Consider the following 20,198-nt stretch of genomic DNA (forward strand, 5'->3'; position numbering starts at 1 on the left):
CTGTTGTCAACAATACAGCATAGTGCATCGTTCAGAAACATACACCTATTTTCATTGGGAAGGCAGATAAAGATGTTTTATTTAAAGCAATCACTTTATCGAAATAATCAAACTCATTACTCCAAGTACTTAATGGTGCAATATGCAGAAATCGCTCAGCCATTTCCTGGTTGCAAAAATTCGAATATTTCGACTAATTTCATTTTGTGACAAAAAAAAAAACTATGCATAATGTAGAGAATCATGGTACCATCTAAACTGCTGTGAAATATATTTTCAATACCCAACAATGCTGTATTTTCAGCTAGTTGAAGATGGTGTACAAATCCGAAAGTAAAAGATGCAAAACTAAACTTAAGATCGGGAAATTGCGCACATAGAACAGATCTTCTTAGACTTGCTTTCAATGAGAATGACAGATCTATAACTCACATTTATATGTAAATATTACATATTGCAGCTTTAACCTGTCACTTTTCTTTAGAGCCGACTTCCCCGTCTGCCAGAACGGGACACCCGGCTCACGCCCGGAGGAAGCCCGGTTCAAAATCGAATGTATTCAATGTTAACTCGGTTCACCCGGGGAATTCATCGAATCCCCTAATTGATCCTTGCGTGTCATGAGTCTTAGATTGGATTGGTACATTGGCATGTCAATCAACCGTGTCTACCACTCACCCCGAAGTAACGAAAAGAAGAGCCTCATCTGGAGGTAGAAACAGATTTACGGAAAATCACGAGGAACGTCGTTACCAATATTTATGCCACACATTTTTATTTTAACGTTGGAGAAACACTGGGTAATTCAAGCTAACGTTTGGGTTGTTCCTACCGCTCCTTGTCTACAGGGGCTTGGAATTAAGCCGGGCTCGGATTGTCTGCTGCAACTGAACTGTCTGCCTGGACTCAGCAATAAGAAGTCAGCTGTTAGTTATAGCTACCGGCATTTAGTTTAAGGGACGTTATTGGTAGATTTTAGCCGCCATTACTTTATCCGTATAATACAAAGGCGAAATACTTCGGATATTTAATTAGATGTTTCTTCTTTCCTCGAAACCAACTGGCTAGTACTGTAGTTAGCTAATCTAGCTAGCTAACGTAACAAGTCCCAGTGCCCACCCATTAATTATAGGCTAACGTTTGCTGGCTGGTGGTGTACTATACATCGCCTGTTCGCTGATCAGTTAAGTTTTTGATCGGGTATTGATTGGATATACCACTAGCTGGCGGGGTTTGGTCGCTACCCTGGCAAAGAAACAAGCGAAAAAGAGGAGGCGAAATAAAGAACAGGGAGGACAGCGAGGGAACAAACTATAGTAACATTACTGTAGCTAACTAACAACGTTCGTTATCATTTGTGGCATCCATTTATTAGCCATCGAGCTCATTTGTCAGCTTGGTATAGCAGCAGCTAGCTATCTAGTTACCCAACTTGACAGCTCAGATATCATAAACTAACGTTAACGTCACTGGGGTTATATTGCTTTCTTTACACAACAATACCGGCCTTCCATCGACAGTGTCACTACGTTACTTGCTTGGACATTTTTGTTAGCTAGCTAAGCAAATTTGCAACCGCTAACTGTTTATCAATGTCAGCAAGCTAACCCAGTTTTGTGAAGCTGTTGTAAGTGTCAGCTATCTCCCCCCAGTAGGAGCTGTAGCGTGCAACACATGGACGGATATTGAATTCATATATTTTTTTTTTGTACGAAAAACAGTATACCTGAACATCTTTCTAGTTAGATAGCACCCTCGAAAAACAGTCATGAGTATCGAGATACCGGTGGGATTGACGGAATTGCTGCAAGGCTACACTGTGGAGGTGCTTCGACAAAGGCCAACAGACCTGGTGGAATTCGCCGTGCAATATTTCACGCGCTTGCGGGACACCAGAAGCCAAGATGGGGGCGGTGCTGCTGTCAAGCTCGGGAAGGGAGTGGTGTTCGATGGGGAGCCGATGCAAACAGAGTCAAATGGCGACGATGAAGACGGGTCCGACGAGTCTGATTTCGAGCGTAAGTTGCAGCCTGATGTGGCCGATTCACTTAATCATTACCCAAACGGAATACTGTCATGCTTTTTGTTAGAGATGAGTACAGATGGATTAGACTAAGTCTGCACAACCAGTAGCACTCCTGGACTGGAGTTGGAGAACCCTAACTAAACTAGTAAGACTTATGGCTGCAATCCTGTTTGTGACGTTATATAGGTTAGACATGTTATATCAGATGTCTGCTGATCTTACTGTTAATGTCCTCAATGATGACATAAGTGCATTCACCACACACCCAGGCCATGAAAACCCTATTTACAGAAACAAGATGTGGCCAGCATAACATCTGCCAGCCCAGGCTGTTCCCGGACATAAGATGCCAGGAAGTCCGCTGCTCTCTGCAGGCTGAGAGAGCAACGTGACCCAGATCGCATTGCTTTTCAGGGGCTGTTCTGCTGTGAATGGACGTTCTGTTTTTGTCAATGAGCTCCGGTCTGTGATCACAGCAATTCCAAAATGTGTTTTCATTGGCTGAGGAATGACTTGGAATTCAGTTTAATCTCTGGCTGTATTTGGCGGTTGTGAGATTGATTGCAATTACCTCATTGGTTATATGTGTGGGGTGTGTGTAAACAGATCTCTAATGACAATCGCATCTATTTGAATTCCTCTCTTAGTGGAGAAACCATCTCATGCATAACACAACTCCTCTCATACCCCTGAGAGGCAGACACTGACCCACTAGGACATTTCTTAATGTTATTGGCGTATTATAGCAGACTTTTTGTCTTCATGATAGGGTTCCCATCGTCAAACTTGATGTACTGAGGATAATCAAGTTTTGTAGCATGTTTGTGTAAGTGACCGTAGCTGAAGTAATATTCAGCTCCATAGTTAAAAGGGTCTGTTCTGCGATTGCTACATCAATTTTCTGACTTAAATTCATACATTCTTGAAGACTAAAACATAGAAGTGTCTGATTAGATTAGTTAAATTGTGTAACCCCATCAGAACCCAAAATATAAGCTTATTTTACTCCTTTGTTTGTAAACAAAGTAATCTTAATCAAACATTGTATACTGTAGCCTCAGCACATGGTTAAAACTGTCATTTTGATCTCATGGATGGTCAGTCCTTGTGTTCATAGCTATGTCTGTGCTTACATTTCTCCAGCCCTGTCCCTTCGCTGTTTACCAACTCAGTGGAGGTGTGACCGCTTTGTTGTTCTTTGTACTGCAGATTTCCCATTTTAAGCTACTTAAATAAATTATGGTATAGTTTTGAAAACAAACTGTTGCATAAATCCTATTTTCCTTGAGGTAGAATTGCAATTTGGGCTCATTTGAACCAATAGCCTATCTTTTGCACATTTCAGAGGAATAGATGAGCTCTAAAGAGGGGGAGAATAGAACTGGGGGGGGGGGGGGGGGTGTATTGAAAGTAGAGGCCGACTGATTATGATTTTTCAACGGCGATACCGATTATTGGCGGACTAAAAAAGCCCAAACTGCTGCATATACCCTGACTCTGCTTGCAAGAAAGACACAATTTCCCTAGTTAAAAGAAATTCATGTTAGCAGGCAATATTAAGTAAATATGCAGGTTTAAAAATGTATACTTGTGTATTGATTTTAAGACCGGCATTGATGTTTATGGTTAGGTAGACATTGGTGCAACGACATTGCTTTTTCACGAATGCGCATGTTAAATCACCTGTTTGGCGAACTAGGCTGTGATTCAATGATAAATTAACAGGCACCGTATCGATTATATGCAACGCAGGACAAGCTAGATAAACTAGTAATATCATCAACCATGTGTAGTTTGATTGTTTTTTATAAGATAAGTTTAATGCTAGATAGCACCTTACCTAGGCTCCTTGCTGCACTCTCATAACAAGTAGTCAGCCTGCCACGCAGTCTCCACGTGGAGTGCAATGTAATCGGCCATAATCGGTGTCCAAAAATGCCTATTACCGATTTTTGTTATGAAAACTTGAAATCGGCCCTGATTAATCGGTCGACCTCTAATTAAAAGTGGGAGTTTGTATAAGCAGAGAAGGAATTGTTTACACCGGCACTTCATAGCTTGTCTGATAGGGCATTATAAGGCCCTATGAATAGATGAGTCACCTGAACGAAGACATGACAAACAGCAGACCATTGTGAGGTCACTTTGCTTCAGGTTTGCTGTAACCAGATTCTGGATCCCATGAACTGGCCATACAACTCCCAGCTGTATGATTGCCAGGAACATGCCAAAACATTACATTTTCTGTCACAGCAGTTTGAAAATACACTCTTGGAAATATCCTAGTATTTCTGCATTACATACAAACTTTGAAAAACAAGTTTGGGTGCCATTGAGAAGAGAAATAACAAATGTCAGTTAGTCTTATGTGGCATGGACAGAGATTGGGCCCATATTGCGATACTCTACTATAGAAATCCTCCCGCCCATCACTAGGGAAAATGTGGTCCCTGTCAGTTGTGCAACAGGTGACCTAATTACCAGTCCAGACTGTGCATTTAGGCTAATCTAATGGATAGCATCCCTTGAGAGCCACACTCCACACTGGCTTTAAAGTCGCTCCCCGTCTCTCCCTGTGAGCGTGAATGGGGAGGCAAACTAGGCATGCATGCAGTTTACTGCTTCATTTATTAGTCACGTTTTGAAAAGCATCTGAACTTTGGCACTTCCTCATTCCCTGCCCATTTCCTGTGGCAGAAAAATAAGGAAAATCACATCCTCTCTTTTATATGCATTTCACACGGCCCGCTCTCCCATATGCCATTTTTACTGTATGAAGTCACCACGTTGAAAGACGGGCTGTTACCGTGTTTAGTCACTTGGTCGTGGACCTTATGCGGCTTCCCTACACTGCAGGATGTAGAAACCATCCGTTTGGATCATTCTAATAACATATTGTCATGCAATGCATAATAACCTCTGATAAATTCTGATATGGCTAACAGGAAGACTGCAAACATTTTCTCTTGTTGCATGCTTTTATTAACTATCTCAGATAGTTAATCATCGGTCGTTGTGCATCAATTAGCCTTTCCGTTGATGATGCTACCGGTCCACTGTAATATCAACGTTGAAATTGAAATCAAGTTGAAAACAGACCGTCATGGCTGTCCTTCCCTGACTCTTTTCCATTTTCTCTCCCCTCTCGAACAGGATAGCTTCTCAATCTGATTAGACAAGGTGGTTTAGGGAGAAGATGTAATTTGTACGATTTAACGGGACAAAGGGGCTTCGAGGGTGGGAGCACCAGGCAGTCGCTGTAAAGATGCTGCGGGGGGGGGGGGGGGGCCTTCAGGGCCTGGCTTGCTAACAAATAGATGTGTTGGTATTTATTATAGCATTTTATATATGACATATTTAAAAACAATTACATTTTTTTTATGACCTTTTACTAGCAGACGCCTTTATCCCAAGCAACTACATTTTTGACGTATAGGCTGCAATACATGAAAATGGTCATGGAAGATGTCTGACACCCCCCACAGAACGAACATGGAACAAAAATTTGTGTTGGCTTGTGGTGACCTTGTCCTGTCAGTGCAGAGGGAATACAGACTGGGCCGGCAACCTTGGCGCTGTCCTCACAAACACATTGGAGTGGGAATAAAGTGGACAGGCAGCGACCTTGCCTAATCACACAGTAGATAAAGTGCAGGGGTTCAGTAATAGTTCAGTCCTCAGCCATCCACAAGTGGCTTTGATACAGGCATCTTTGCATAGCTTCAATAATTTATTATCTGAAAGGGCACCAGGGTGGGAAATTAACACACACCAAATGCTGGTATATTTTGGCAATGGCTGGTAGAATGTCTATCGCTACCAGCTACATTGGCAGGTGGTCACACAGAGCATTTGCAAGCATGATTTTTGCATTGAGAGAAAAAAAATCTCAACAGGACAGTGGTGAAGCGGGGTGGCTGGTCAAATTAGGACATCCACCAGCCTGGCACCAGCACCACACTCTGATTTTCAGGAGCAAGTCTAGTCTACACAGCTCTGTAAAGGCCAATATGTTCATATTTGGTTGCTAGGCATTCTGCCCAATCCCATTACCCATCTAGTATTTCTTTGATAGTTTACACACTTTCAATTGTTACATTTTAAACATAAGCCTGATAATGTGGGTTCAGGAAGCCTTTGTTACTTTAAATGGGCCCAGATAGTGAGTCAGTGCTCTTTGTTACCATCACTACTGTCTCTCTGACCACACAACCTTCCACGGCTCTTCCTCCTAAAGTCTTTCTCTTGACTTAGGCTATAGCCTTCCAATGGGGCGGGAGTTCCGTCTTTGGCCAAGGTCCTAGCTAGCGCGTCCGCCATTAAATTGGCACCCAGACCGCTCTGACATATAGGGGCTAACCCATCACTGACAGTCCAGAAGGGGTTAACAACGCAAGCTCTAAACAGGACAAGGCCACTTCTCCTTTTAAGGACTAGCCTGGAGAATGAGAGGGGGGGGACGTGGAGAGAGGAGACAAGTGAGGGTTGGGTGTAGTAAAGGAGGCAGATTGACAGGGGAGAGGGAAAGCTGGAAAAGTCATGGGGAGAAAATATACTGTAGTTAATTTCCATGAGTATGACAGTTGAAAGTCAAGCTGAAAATTCAGAGTAATCTCTTGTACCTCAGCTTGTAGTGGAAATCCTCTTGCAAAGAGCAGAAACACAATGTGTGCGTGTGTAATGTTGATGTTCTCCATCACACAGTGGTAAACTTGTGGGTGTGGGAAAATTAGACCCGTAAGTACATGTTTTTCCCAGTGTTTGGCCTGCCCTAGCAATTTCACTGACATACCATACGATAAATGATTTTCAGCGGTCCTTGCTAAGCATGTCTTGTTGTAGTGTGTGGCTGGGGCCTCTACAATCTGCTACCAAAACATGACAAAGTTATTAAGTCTCTAAAGCAGAACACTGCAGGAACACTTGTATATGCTACCTTGCCACACCATCATCCTCATGTTCAGGGAAAATGGTGGACTGTGTGTGTGGATTTACTCATTACACAAGCCTTGTGACTAATCTATACAGTGCTGTCGAAGAGTGCTGAGCACTGCACTTTGGGATGTGCCACATTGACTGGTGACGTCTAGGAATATAAATGCACATTGTTGGGTGAATGAAGACCATGGCAACGCTCCTTGACCCATCAGGGCTTTTTGGAACGTGTTTGCATTAACATACGTGTGTGTGAGCAAGACCAGGTCTCCCTGGAAAACATTTTAAATTGTTAGACGATCCTGGCTAAATCATTAAAAAAAAGCAGTGAGTAGGCTACATCCATGTGTTTAAATAAACATGTAAAAATGGAACCTAGACAAGATTAGCCTTAGTTCATACTTCATTGTCTGTGGTTTGGGCACTGTTACTTGAAAAAGGTAGTGTGTTACTGATGACAGTTGCTTGAAAAACAAAGTAATCAGTAACGTAATCGTTTTCAATTACTCAGAATGAGTCATGTAATCCTATTACATTTGGAATACTTTTGAATTACTTTCACTTTTAAAACCCAGACATACTTAAAACATGAATCTAACATAGCATTTTTTAAATTTAGTAACATGAGCATTTCCAAATGGGGACTAGCATGAGAGTATATGCTATAATTCACACGTTATATTCGATGTGTAAGAGCATAGTCACAGGGCTCCAAACTAGCATTTTCAATTGGTGGCACCAGCTCATGACTTGGTTGCGCCACAATTGCAGTGGGGTCATGCAATTGAACACATTTGTAGCCTCAGTCTTATAAAGTCTTTCAAAGGGTTTCATTCAGAAGTGTACTAGACTACGAAAACGGTATGATTCAAGAAATAAAGTTGACTCTAACAACATGTTCAGGCACGAATACATGACACCAGATATCTTGATGTGCAACCTGAACCAGCGTTTGTCATGAATTTGGTGTATGATAACTAGGCAATAAGGGTTCCAGAATTTTTAGATCTATTTTTGGGTTCAATAGACATTCATTATTCTACATCTTTTTGGGCACTAATATCACACAGGCTAATTAATTTGTGGCTAATTCACCAGTTGAGGAAGTAGTTAGCTAGATCGCCAACTCGAAATATAGCCTATTACCATAAGAGGCCATCCACACTTGATGGACGATCAACCGAACAATATAATCTTTGAGAGCATGTGATAAGTCTTGATGCTGTGCAAAATGACAGCAATGGCAATTTCATAAAATTACCTCTTAACATGAGATGAAGTAATCCCGAAAGTAATAAGCTGTTTTTAAGAAAGTACATTTTTGTAATCTGATGACGTAATCCCAGTTACATGTAATCCGTTACTACCCAACCCTGCTTGGGCCTCACTGATTATTGGTTAGGAGGCTGTGTCAAAACAATTAGATTAGCAGAAGAGATGTTCTGGATAAGCACAGAGGAGCATCAACAACAAGCTAGCAGACACTATGGCTGCGTCTGAGTTGGCACCCTGTCCACTATGGCTGCGTCAAGGAATTAGTAGCCAATAATTAAAATGAATAGAACAGGTGTCCCCATTCAAGTCAATGATGGCATAATGGGTGGACCTTGTTCTATTCATTCCATTTCTATGTGCTCGCCTTCCAGCTCATCTCTTGCCGCTGTGCTATCTCATATCTCAGACTATATATTTATTAATGTGCTTCCTGAGTTATGATGATCCACTTTTCCAGGCATTGTGAGATCTGATCATCTGAGCAGTGTGACAGCCCTGACTGCAATAAAGATTGTTTTCATGGGGAGTCAGGTGTATACAGCTGTGGTAGTATCTAAAAGGGAGAGCTCCCTGCCAGGCTAACCGCCTCTGTTGTCCTTGCTGCTTCCATGGCTGGCTCTGCCGCGGAGGCAAGGTCAGCCGTGCTGGTTTGGAGACACAGACGCCCCTGTCCTGTCCCTGCGGTGCTCTAACCAGAACAGTATGCCAACACTGAGCATGTGCTGATTTAACCCCTAGTCTCCCCCTAGTCCCCCACCCTCCAGCCACACAACTACACTTCCCTTCTCAATGGCCTTGTGTGTTCCTGCTCTGCCCAATAGGCCATTGACACTGGTTGCTGCTTCACAGCCCTGTCTTTATAAACAGTCACTCTGTCTGTGCATATGAGATGATGCTCTGTCATGTTCATGTGGGGCCAGGAGAAACACTTCTCCAGGCGTTGAGGTCTGATCATCTGCACGGGGGGGGGCTGTCGAAGACTGCAAGAACGTAACCTGCGAGCACAAACACTTCATTCCTTTTTGCATTTGTTTCCTTTTCCACTTTATCATGGTTGATTTATTTTTTTTACAGGGGTGGGCATGAACAAGGAGGGAAAGAGGGAGGGACTAAGAGATAGTGAGAGACTAAGAGATAGTGAGAGAAAGCCGGAGAGAGCAACAGGCGGGGGGGTGAGGGATGACTGTTCAACGAACAAGTACCACTTTGATTGTCTTTAGCTCTAGCTGCAATTAGTAAGGCCAGCAGACAGTGATAACGTCTCGTCCTTAAGGGAGTTTATGAGTGGGTGTTTGGGTAGAGGGGGGACCTTTTACTTAGGAAGAAGTGGTTTCAGGGGGGGGGGTTGTTATGGCAATGGGGTCTTCCTTGTGTTTTGTTGTCATGGCAACTTCAGGCACTTGCTATCCCCCACACATGATGACGGGCAAGAGCACTTCATACACTCTCCTTACACAGCACATGCAAACACGCATGTCCTTGCACAATGACACACTTAGTCTACACTCATCCCCTGCTTCCCACAAATGCACTTTAGAATAATGACACTGAAACAATCATTATGTTAATATAGTGTTTCCCCTAGGATCTGTTTGAGCAGCAGTGGCAAAGGTTGGGGGGGGGGGTTCTCTTTGCTGCGGGGGTCTGTGCACATGCCCCCTGGGAAATGTTTATTTGTAGAACAACTGTGGTGACTTTAAAAAATATATATTCTACTCCAAAAATCCATAAAAATGTAATTATGTTAACACCATCTGAAACGTAACACATGCTTGCCACTGCACTGTAGGGAGATGACGAGCAAGCGGTGGCTGTGTGCTCATGGCTCTCATTTGCACCAATGCTCGCTCTGTTGGCTACAAATATGTTGTAACTTGTCACTCTGATCTTAAAGCGATAGTGAAAGATTTTGACAATGATGCACTTTTTCTATACTGAACAAAAATATAAATGCAACATGGAACAATTTCAACGTTTTGACTGAGTTTCATTTCATATTGAAACAATTCATAAGGAAATCAGTCAATTAAAATAATTTCGTTAGGCCTTAATCTATGAATTTCACAACTGGGCAGGGGTGTAGCCACTGGGGAGCCAAGACCAGCCAATCGGAATGAGTTTTTCCCCACAAACGGGCTTTATTACAGACAGAAATACTCCAGTTTCATCAGCTGTCCATGTGGCTGGTCTCGGACGACCCCGTAGGTGATGAAGCCTCATGTGGAGGTCCTAGGCTGGCGTGGTTACACGTGGTCTGCGGTTGTGAGGCCGGTTGGACGTACTGCCAAATTCTCTAAAACAACATTGGAGGTGGCTTATTGTAGAGAAATTAACATTTCATTCTCTGGCAACAGCTCTGGTGGACATTCCTGCAGTCAGCATGCCAATTGCACACTCCCTCAACTGGAGGTATCTTTGGCATTGTGGTGTTTGACAAAACTGCACATTTTAGTGGCCTTTTATTGTCCCCTGCACAAGGTGCACCTGCAATGATCATGTCATTTAATCAGCTTAAAAATACATAAAAGAGCTGTTAAATTCTACTTTTGTGTTATTTTGTCTGGCTTTATTGCAGTGTAGAATATTGTGTGTGTCGGCACGGTCTCATTTCATGTGTTTGAGTTGTTTTTCTCTGCCGTTTCAAGAGTGCTAGCAATGTCAGAGGTCGTAACCACAGGCTCTACAGTTGCAGCGATCTGTGAACAGGAGAGAGTGTTCACCAACCCTCTCCCTTCCTTTCTCCCTCCCTCTCTCCAGCCCCTCCTCCCAGCAGATATAACCGGAGAGTGTCGGGTAAGTCCTGTTTGATGTCACTACTCACTAATGCAGTGTTATTCAAACTTTTTCAGCAGGGACCCAGTTTTTTAAAAGTTTTTTTTTTTTATCCAATTTTTTGGCGACTCCATTTTTCTCGCCAGTTAGGCTGGCGTCTCCACCGTTATTTTCACATCAACAAATAACCTTCAGTTCATTAGGCTACATTTTAATCTCTCTAGAACAAAAACATACATTTACTCAATATTTTTATTTTTCAAATGATCTTTCTCAGTAAAAAGTATTCACACCCCTTTACGTTTTCCACATTTTGTCACTGATCTACACGCAATACCCCATAATGTCAGTGGAATTTTGTTTGTAGAAATGATTTTTTAAATTAATTAGATTTTTTTTTAAATTAAAATATATTTTTTAAGTATTCAATGCATTTTTTATTTTTTATGGCAACAACAAATCACAAGTCACATGGACTCATTCCGTGTTCAATAATAGTTAACATGATTAATCACTTCCCCATCTTTGTGCCCCACAGATACAATTATCTGTACGGTCCCTCAATCTAGTAGTGAGTTTCAAGCACATTTTCAACCACAAAGAACAGGGATGTTTTTCCAATGCTTCGCAAAGAAGGCAGAAGCTGAATATCCCTTTGAGCATGGTGAAGTTACTGCAATTATAAATACACCCAGTCACTTCTCAGTTGCCAGAGAGGAAGGAAACTGCTCAGGAATTTCACCATGAGGCCAATGGTGACTTTTAAACAGTTCAAGTTTAATGGCTGTGTTAGGAGAACTGAGGATAGATCAACAACATTGTATTTACTCCACAATACTAACCTAAATTACTGAGTGAAAAGAAGTCTATACAGAAAAAAATTATCCAACGTGCATCCTGTTTGCAAAAAAAGTACTTAAGTAATACAGCAAAACATATTTTCAAGCATGGTGATGGCTGCTTCATGTTATGGTATGTGCTTGTCATCGACTAGGGAGTTTTTAACATAAAAATAAATGGAATACAGCTATAAGCACAGGCAAAATCCTAGAGGAAACCTGGTTGTCTGCTTCCTACCAAACACTGAGACTAATTCACCTTTTCAGCAGGACAATACCATAAAACACAAGAACAAATATACACTGGAGTTGCTTACCAAAACGACATTAGATGTTCCTGATTGACCTGGTTAAAGTTTTGACTTAAATCAGTTTGAAAATCTATGGCAAGACTTAAATGGCTGTTAAGCAACAATCAACTTGACAGCTTGAATTTTTTTTTAAAGAATAATGGGCAAATATTGTACAATTCACATGTGCAAAGCTCTTAGACTTACCCAAGAACACTCACAGCTCTAATCACAGCCGAAGGTGGGTCTTCAAAGTATTGACTAGGGTGTGAATACTTATGTAAATGAGATGTTTCTGCATTTTCATGTTCAAGAAATTTGACATTTCTACAAACGTGTTTTCACTTTGTCATTATAGTGTGTAGATGGGTGAGAACAAACATTTTGAATTCCAGCTGTAACAGTGGAATAAGTCAAGGGGTATGAATACTTTCTGAAGGCACTGTGTATATCTTTTTTTGCCTACCCCACTGCAATTCCGGGGGTCACCAACCTGACTTTGAATAGTACTGCCCTAATGTAATCTGCAGCAGCGATGTTTGTTTGCATGTGAAGTGTTTGTGCTTTGATCTGGTGTAATCTTACCTGGCCTCTTTATGCCTGCTTGGTGTTAACACTAAGTCACTGGTTGTCTTAATGTACCACTGAACACTGATAACTAGTAGGTGTGTGTCACACTGATATTAGTCCCCTGGAGCGTGGTTTTCAATGTTTTCCCTCGTTGTGTCCAGCACACAGAGTAATCCCTTACAATGAGTCTTTAGGTGTATTGATTGTGGTGCTAATATTGTGCCCCCAGGCCCGTATGTGTTACAGTATAAGTTAGAACTCTTTACCCCACCATGTTACGATTTAAGTGTTACGGTAATATTGTTCCTTCTATGTGTTAAAGATGACCCCCCCCCCCCAAGCATCTGTTAGTCTAAGTGGTAATAGATGGCAATAGTAATGGCATATTTTTGTAGGCACTAACTCCGCCATGGCTCGTTGGCCAAAGCCTATTGGGGGAAATGAATGGCGTTTTTATGTAAACACTGAAAATAAGGTCTGCAATAACACCGGCTTAGGAGATCTTACTTTTTCTACAGTTTGAGTCATTTATGTAATCAAAACTTTAAGCACAAACAGCACATATAGGTCATGTTAACTGACTGATATTGTCTCATGAAACAAAACATATAACATCTAAGCCTGTGTTAACCTCAGACTTTATTTTCAGCATTTATCCCAAAATCCCATTGTCACCCATTCATTTCCACCATAGGACTGGCCGAACAAACCAGAGGTAACTCAGTTTTTTTAGGACTACAGGATGGCAATCTGTGTTTACCCCCCAAGTGTTTGTTACAATCTAAGTGTTCTCACGCCAGTGTGCGCGGAGGCCTTTAACCCAGACGACGATGACGAGGTGGAGGAGCCGAGGGTGGTGCATCCTAAAACAGACGAGCAGCGCTGTCGACTGCAGGACGCCTGCAAAGATATTCTACTGTTCAAGACCCTGGAACAGGTAGAAAAGATGAGACCGAGGTTTTAACCACACAGTGACAGGAAACCCCAACACTCTAATAGAGTATAACGGGCCACACCGTCGTATGCACTTCTGTTCTAATAGCTTGTAGATCACATTGACTCATAAAAGGTTAAGGTTTCCTGGTCTTTACTTACTGGTACACTCAGTAACACACAGTAATACACAATCTGCCAGACAGGCACAACTCACTCCGTCCATTATTAAGTTGAGTAGTTTTTTCAGACAGTGATTGTTGTGGTCTTTGTTCTCAATCATCCTCTTTCCCTCCTGCTGCTGCCCTCCTCCCTCACAGGAACAGTTCTCAGAGGTACTGGACGCCATGTTTGAACTGCGTGTCCAGCCCCAGGAGCATGTCATCGACCAGGGAGACGATGGAGACAACTTCTATGTGATCGAGAGGTGTGTGTGTGCGTGCACGGTTTCTTCAGAATCGTTACAATCAAGGCATTCGCTAGAAAGCAGCGTTCATACCAAACACAATACAAAAGTCCCCCTTGAGCCTTATTTTACTAGTTGTTGTTTCCGCCATGTGTCCTGGGCCTAGGCTTCATGGGTGTTTCCCAAATGGCACCCTATTCCCTATATAGTGAACAACTTTTGAACAGAGCCCTGTGGGCCCTGATCAAAAGAAGTGCACTACATGGGGAATAGGGTGCCATTTTGACGCAGCGTATGAGTGGGCTTATTCTCTGCACCTTAAGCTCCCTCCTCAGTCATGCTAGTGCCTCACCCTGAGAGGCTTAGGGCTAGATGCACGTCATAAGCATGTTAAAACCTATTCCCTCCCTGTGTGTTGCCTTGCAAAGCCTCATGGGAAACCCCCTGGTCACCTACATAGCCAAGTGATCATCATACTAATCCCCCCCAAACAAAGTGAATGCTCACTGGCTACCACAGCACAATGCAACCCTGGCAGCCAATCAGGTGGTGTATCATCCAAATAAATTCCCAGAACTGAGCTCCTCGTGCTGTTAGTCCCCCTACCCCTGGTTGGTTAATCCCAAGAGTAGAGCCCAATACTCCAATTTTTTGATCAACTTTATTATAGATGAAGATTAGTCTGCAAATATCTCCTATGTTATTACTATACACAATGCATTTTGTAGAGAGCTCAAATATTATTAGAACATTCTTCATTTCTCTCCCTTCCCCTCCCCCTGTCTCCCTCGCCCTATTCTTCTTCCAGAGGAATCTATGACATAGTGGTACTGATTGATGGCGTAGGAAAGTGTGTGGGCCAGTATGACAACAAGGGCAGCTTCGGGGAGTTGGCACTGATGTACAACACCCCCCGTGCTGCCACCATCATTGCCACCCAGGAGGGGGCGCTCTGGGGCCTGGTGAGAATCATGCACACACACACACACACACTGGCCTAACCCTCTGACCTCTAGTTCACTGCTATGTTCTGCCACAGCACCTCCCAGTGGACACTAGGGAGAATGGTAAACATAATGGCATTACAGATACAAGATTTACCACAGAGCTTCTAAACCCAGACATCGCAAGATTTCTGGGAACGCTTGCCAAACAAACCGGGCCAGTGTTTGGGGTTTGAAAAGTCAATGAGAGAAGTGAAAAATAGTTCCTTATTTGTATATTTTCTCAATCTAAAGGCACAACCTAGATTTGAGCCAATGTCTTAAGTAGTTGAACATGTTAGTACTCCAACCTCATGAGAGTGACAAACTGACACCTTTTCATTTTTGTCAAACTACTTCATATCGATATAAATCTAGTTTTACTGCTTGCACATGCTCAGTTCGGCACGAGACGACCTTTAGACCTGACGTCGTGTTTCTACTCATGAGCTTAGCTAGCCAACGTCGTCATGACATCGCCGACAAGTCTGATTGCGATTTCTGTTGGAGAAGCAGAAGCCCATCTTAATTCTATTCAGTCTTTGGATTTCCTGTTTTGTTCAGTGTTTTTAAAGACCCGCTACAGCTATTTCTTTACTTTTCCCATTTGGGTGATAAATTGGGTGCCAGGGAGGCTGTTGTGGGTCTTTAATTTGTAGGAGATAGATCTTAGATTTTGTGCTTTAAGATTCTTTGGTCTTTAATACTCTTTATGTAATGAAAAGTGCTATAAAAGTTTAATAAATTCTTTATGATTAATATTTTTAATCATGATAGTAAATATTATAGAAGATTAGTACACCTATCCATACCTTTTGTCTGTTAGATATGTAACCTATAGCAGGAGAATGAAACAGTTTGTGTCGGTGTGATTGTGTTATCCTGTCTGTGTGCACTACCAGGACCGGGCCACGTTCCGTAGGCTCATTGTGAAGAACAACGCCAAAAAGAGGAGGCTGTACGAGCAATTTGTAGAGTCTGTGCCCCTACTGAAGTCTCTGGAGGTGAGGGGAGTGGGATGGGAGGAAGTTGAGGAAGCTCGACAGTGAAAAATGTAGCACTGATATTAATTTGATTTGGACGTCTCCCTTTGCTTTTCCTTATCAAACTTCTGTCTCTCAGTTATCTGAGAGGATGAAGATTGTGGATGTATTAGGAATGAAGACGTTTTCTGATGAAGAACGCATCATCATGCAGGTAGGATGTTCTCCAAGATTCTCTTGGTATTACTGTAAAGCGTACTAGTAACGATGACCATGGGCAATTGTAAACGGTTTGTGTTGCTGTATAGGGGGACAGGGCAGATTGTTTCTACATTGTGGAGTCCGGAGACGTGAAGATAATGATGAAGAGCAAAGTAAGAGTACTTGTTTTCTCCTGTCATTTCTGCCTCATCACCAGAGAATGTGGAAAAAGTGCCTTTATTTTATGTTCATGTCACCCTGTTTTTCTCTCCTCTTTTTCTCATATGTACTGCTTAACCCTGCACCCAAACACAAAGATGGTATGACTAATGATCTGAATTATAATAATTATTAATATGAATAGTAATAATTAAAAGTTGAGCACGGCGTACCTTAAAAAAAAATCGCCAACATTTACCTGATTCGAATCAGAATATTTGTCAAATCTACAATCCACAAAATGTCCTTCCCAAAAAATAATTTAAGCTAGCTAACAAACTATGGTTCCTAATGTTAGCTAGCACTAGACGGCTGTACCTGCATCAGAACTCCTTCTCACCCTGATAGTTTCTCCATCTGATTTCTTCTTAGTAAATGGTGTGGCAGCACTTTGTTTATAAAACCGAACAGTGTAAGACAAAGTTTTACACTGAGGCTTTTTCATTTTTCTAATGCATTGATGTGCTGCTTTAAGTCTGTATTTCCATTCTTGTGCATTTTATTTTTTGCCGTCTTGTGTATTAGCTGGTGCAATTAAATGGATTTTAAAAAGTACTATCTTATATCCATGACAAAGCAAAACTCATTTTCTCATGGCTCTATCCAGACCTGGGTTCAAATAATATTTAGGTTATTTCAATTACTTTAAAATATATTTTGAAGTAGTTTGGATAGTTTTTCTCAGAAAATACAAGTAGTTGAATATTGGAATGTATTTGAAAATACTCATACAAGTGTATTTTCAAATATTTAATACTCCATGTATTTGAACCCATGTCTGTTTTGTTCCTAGGGGTATTTGAAAAAATGTATTTGGAGAAACGTATTTGAATAGTTTTAGGATAGTTATTTGAAAATACTTCAAATAGAAGTAGCTGATCTGGCCACATTATTTGAAAATACACCAAGTATTTAAATAACATACTTAAATACGCATGTATTTGAACCCAGATCTGGCTTGTTCTTAGCTCTCTGCAACAGACATGGCCTATTGCTTAGTGAACAACATGTTTGGGCTTCCTTGGCACTGTGGCTCGTGTGCCATGACAAAACATTTTGTGAATTTTGAAATCGGCAACCAGTCATTTGAATCGGCAAAAAAATATAAAAATCATCGTAAACAAAATCAGCCACAACCCATCCTGTCCTCTTTTTTTCTGTACCCTGCTCTCACTCCCCCTCTCTCCCCCAGACGAAGGTGAACCAGGAGGATAATGCGGAGGTGGAGATCACCCGCTGTAGCAGGGGTCAGTACTTTGGGGAGCTGGCACTGGTCACCAACAAGCCCCGCGCTGCATCAGCGTATGCTGTGGGAGAGGTCAAGTGCTTGGGTAAGGCCACTTCATACATCTACACACATATGTGTGTGTGTGTCAGTTTATTTTAAAGGCCCTGGGCTCTGAGTGGGTGTCCATCAGTGTGACAGAGAGCGGTATTTTCTGCTTGTCTCCTTGAATCATCTTAACTGCAGATTACTGGCTTGTAAGTGTTCTAGATGAGTATCTCTCCTTCACGGTCTCTCAGTACCTAATGCAGAGATGTTTCCCTCAGACAAACAGGTGTTTGCGTGATGCTCTCTCTCTCATAGTGATAGTCATCTCTCTTATGACTTCAAAGTGTACACACATCTAACAATTCTACAGGTGTAGAGTGCAAAAAAATGTTAATTTGAAAGCAGTGTGCTGTACTGTAGTTTTATCTCAGTGTTTTGACAGGAAGGTCTATATCCGGCTCAACCCGTGTGGTGGTTAAGCTAAGCATGGCAAAGAACTGTTGGAAATAAACTATACAGGAGCATAGGCTACAACAGTGTATTTCTATTCCTTTACCAGGACACACTATTCATAAAGCATCTCAGAGTAGGAGTGTCGATCTAGGATCAGTGTTGCTCTTTACATCCTAATGAATAAGATGACATGGACAGGGGGCACCTGATCCTAGATCAGCGCTGTTTTTCCGTGACACCTTATGAATACGGGTCCATGTCGCCATCTATCTGTTGTGCAGCTGTGTGAGTGATTTTGTCTGTGTTTTTCAGTAATAGACATTCAGGCGTTTGAGCGTCTGCTGGGTTCCTGTAAGGAGATCATGAAGAGGAACATCACCCACTACGAGGAACAGCTAGTGGCTCTGTTTGGCTCCAGCATGGACCTGAAATGACCACCCTTCTCCGTGCCTTACACACACGCGCACATTTACATTGATGAACAGATACATAGACCACTTACAGAAGTACACCCTGACACACATTTTCTAGCTTAACACACTCCTTTGTAAGCTTGCGCATAGGTACACACACTTTCTACTCACCCATAAATATCACACACAGACATTCTTAGTTGCTTGAACCTGCTCCAGACAATTTAAAAAGCAACGTCCCTGCTGTTACCACTCTAACGCCGCCACAGCTCAGCAAGGACATCATACACACACACACACACACACACACACACACACACAGGCTTGCCCTTCTCTCTCTCTCTCTCTCTCTCACACACACACACACATGCATACATACATACAGGCGTGCCCTTTTCTTTCACACACACACACACACACACACAAACCTCAGCCAAGGACACATGCACACACAGACACCTGGTGAAAAAGAAGAAACAAATTAAAACGTTTAAAATGCCCACAAAAAATAAAGGTTTAAAGAGAAGTTTTAGAAACATTTTATGAAGATGAACAGAAGCTTTGATAAAATATTATTTCAATAAAAAGTGTTTCCTCTTTGGGGTTGAGTCCTTTCTGAAAGCTCTCCTACTGTTGTTGATTGATTCAGTGCCGGTGATTACCACAGAATACCCTATGTTTCAGGGCTATTGTTGTTATCATTAACTCCACACATGTATTGATTCATGTATTATATATTCATTTTGTTTTACTTTGACCTATTCAGCTAAAGTACCATCTCTGACAATGTAAAACAAGAATATAGTGCTTATTTCTCCTTGATCATTCTGAATGAGTTGTCCTGGATAAGAATAAAGCAAACATTTTGTTAAACTGCCCTGTCTTTATTATATTGCTGTTTATGTTGGTGTTTTTGAGGGATAGTTGGAGGCTGCGGGCAGTTTTCTCACTGGCTTTCCAGTTCTCATTCTCTATCCCTGACTCAAGATGGGATGAAAATATACATTTAATTAATGTTATGGTTTCCTGATTATGGAAGAGCTATTGTTTAATGCAAGGCGGGGGGCATCAACCCCTATTTAACCCTGATTAAGTGAAAGTCATATCCATGAAGTACATCCTCCAATGATTTCTGAACGTTTCCTTTGAAAAACGATATCCCAAGCGTGTGTACAGACTAAAGGGTAAAAAAAATAGTGAGGGGGGTAAACACAACGGCAAACTTCAAGGAGTTGGTCTGATACAGTATGTCATCGGTCTCCCCCCCCCCCCCCCCCCCCCCCCCCCCCTGCTTAGAGAACAACCCGTCCCCACATAATCGTGGGTGGTGCTGCGTTTTTAGCCCGCACTACAGAAGGCTTTATCGGACAGCTAATACAGGACTTTGTTGTTGGTATGCTGATTTTTCAGGGTGCGCTGCAGCACCTCAGTATCTCTACTTTCTGCTGCTATGCCCCCCCCCCTTTCCCCAATTTGGGACTCGTTACATACCTGGACCACCTATTGAGATGTGCCTTTTAAGTAAATCGTGTTAAAAAAATTGAGACACGAGTTGGTCTTCAATACCACTGACATATCCATTAAGTTGAACATTGATCTATCCCCATCGTTTTCTAAAAGATGCTAT

The 20,198-nt window shown here is 42.0% G+C and overlaps 1 protein-coding gene across 2 annotated transcripts; it reads left to right on the plus strand.

Moving 5' to 3' along the window:
- Positions 1 to 662: 662 nt before the first annotated feature.
- Positions 663 to 19,444, plus strand: LOC110492322 (cAMP-dependent protein kinase type II-alpha regulatory subunit). 2 transcript variants are annotated; one of them, XM_021566539.2, is made up of 11 exons: positions 663 to 2,018; positions 10,994 to 11,029; positions 13,508 to 13,644; positions 13,961 to 14,067; positions 14,855 to 15,008; positions 15,932 to 16,033; positions 16,152 to 16,226; positions 16,321 to 16,386; positions 16,531 to 16,533; positions 17,625 to 17,763; positions 18,471 to 19,444. In XM_021566539.2, exons 1-11 carry the CDS (start codon positions 1,769 to 1,771, stop codon positions 18,590 to 18,592), a joined length of 1,191 nt encoding a protein of 396 aa, XP_021422214.1. In that variant the 5' UTR covers positions 663 to 1,768; the 3' UTR covers positions 18,593 to 19,444. The 2 variants fall into 2 exon arrangements, with proteins under 2 accessions (XP_021422214.1, XP_021422215.1); XM_021566540.2 differs by lacking the exon at positions 16,531 to 16,533 and having other exon boundaries at positions 665 to 2,018; positions 18,471 to 19,171.
- The last annotated feature ends 754 nt before the right edge of the window (positions 19,445 to 20,198 follow it).

The sequence above is a fragment of the Oncorhynchus mykiss genome, chromosome 16 (genome assembly GCF_013265735.2).
Source record: "Oncorhynchus mykiss isolate Arlee chromosome 16, USDA_OmykA_1.1, whole genome shotgun sequence".
Lineage (NCBI taxonomy): Eukaryota > Metazoa > Chordata > Actinopteri > Salmoniformes > Salmonidae > Oncorhynchus > Oncorhynchus mykiss.

Excerpts from the sequence above, each read along its gene's own strand:
- LOC110492322 (XM_021566539.2), top strand. The coding sequence starts at position 1,769 with ATGAGTATCGAGATACCGGTGGGATTGACGGAATTGCTGCAAGGCTAC. Across the intron at positions 2,019-10,993 it reads CGACGAGTCTGATTTCGAGC|CCCCTCCTCCCAGCAGATAT; the intron begins GTAAGTTGCAGC and ends CCCTCTCTCCAG. Across the intron at positions 11,030-13,507 it reads ATATAACCGGAGAGTGTCGG|TGTGCGCGGAGGCCTTTAAC; the intron begins GTAAGTCCTGTT and ends TTCTCACGCCAG.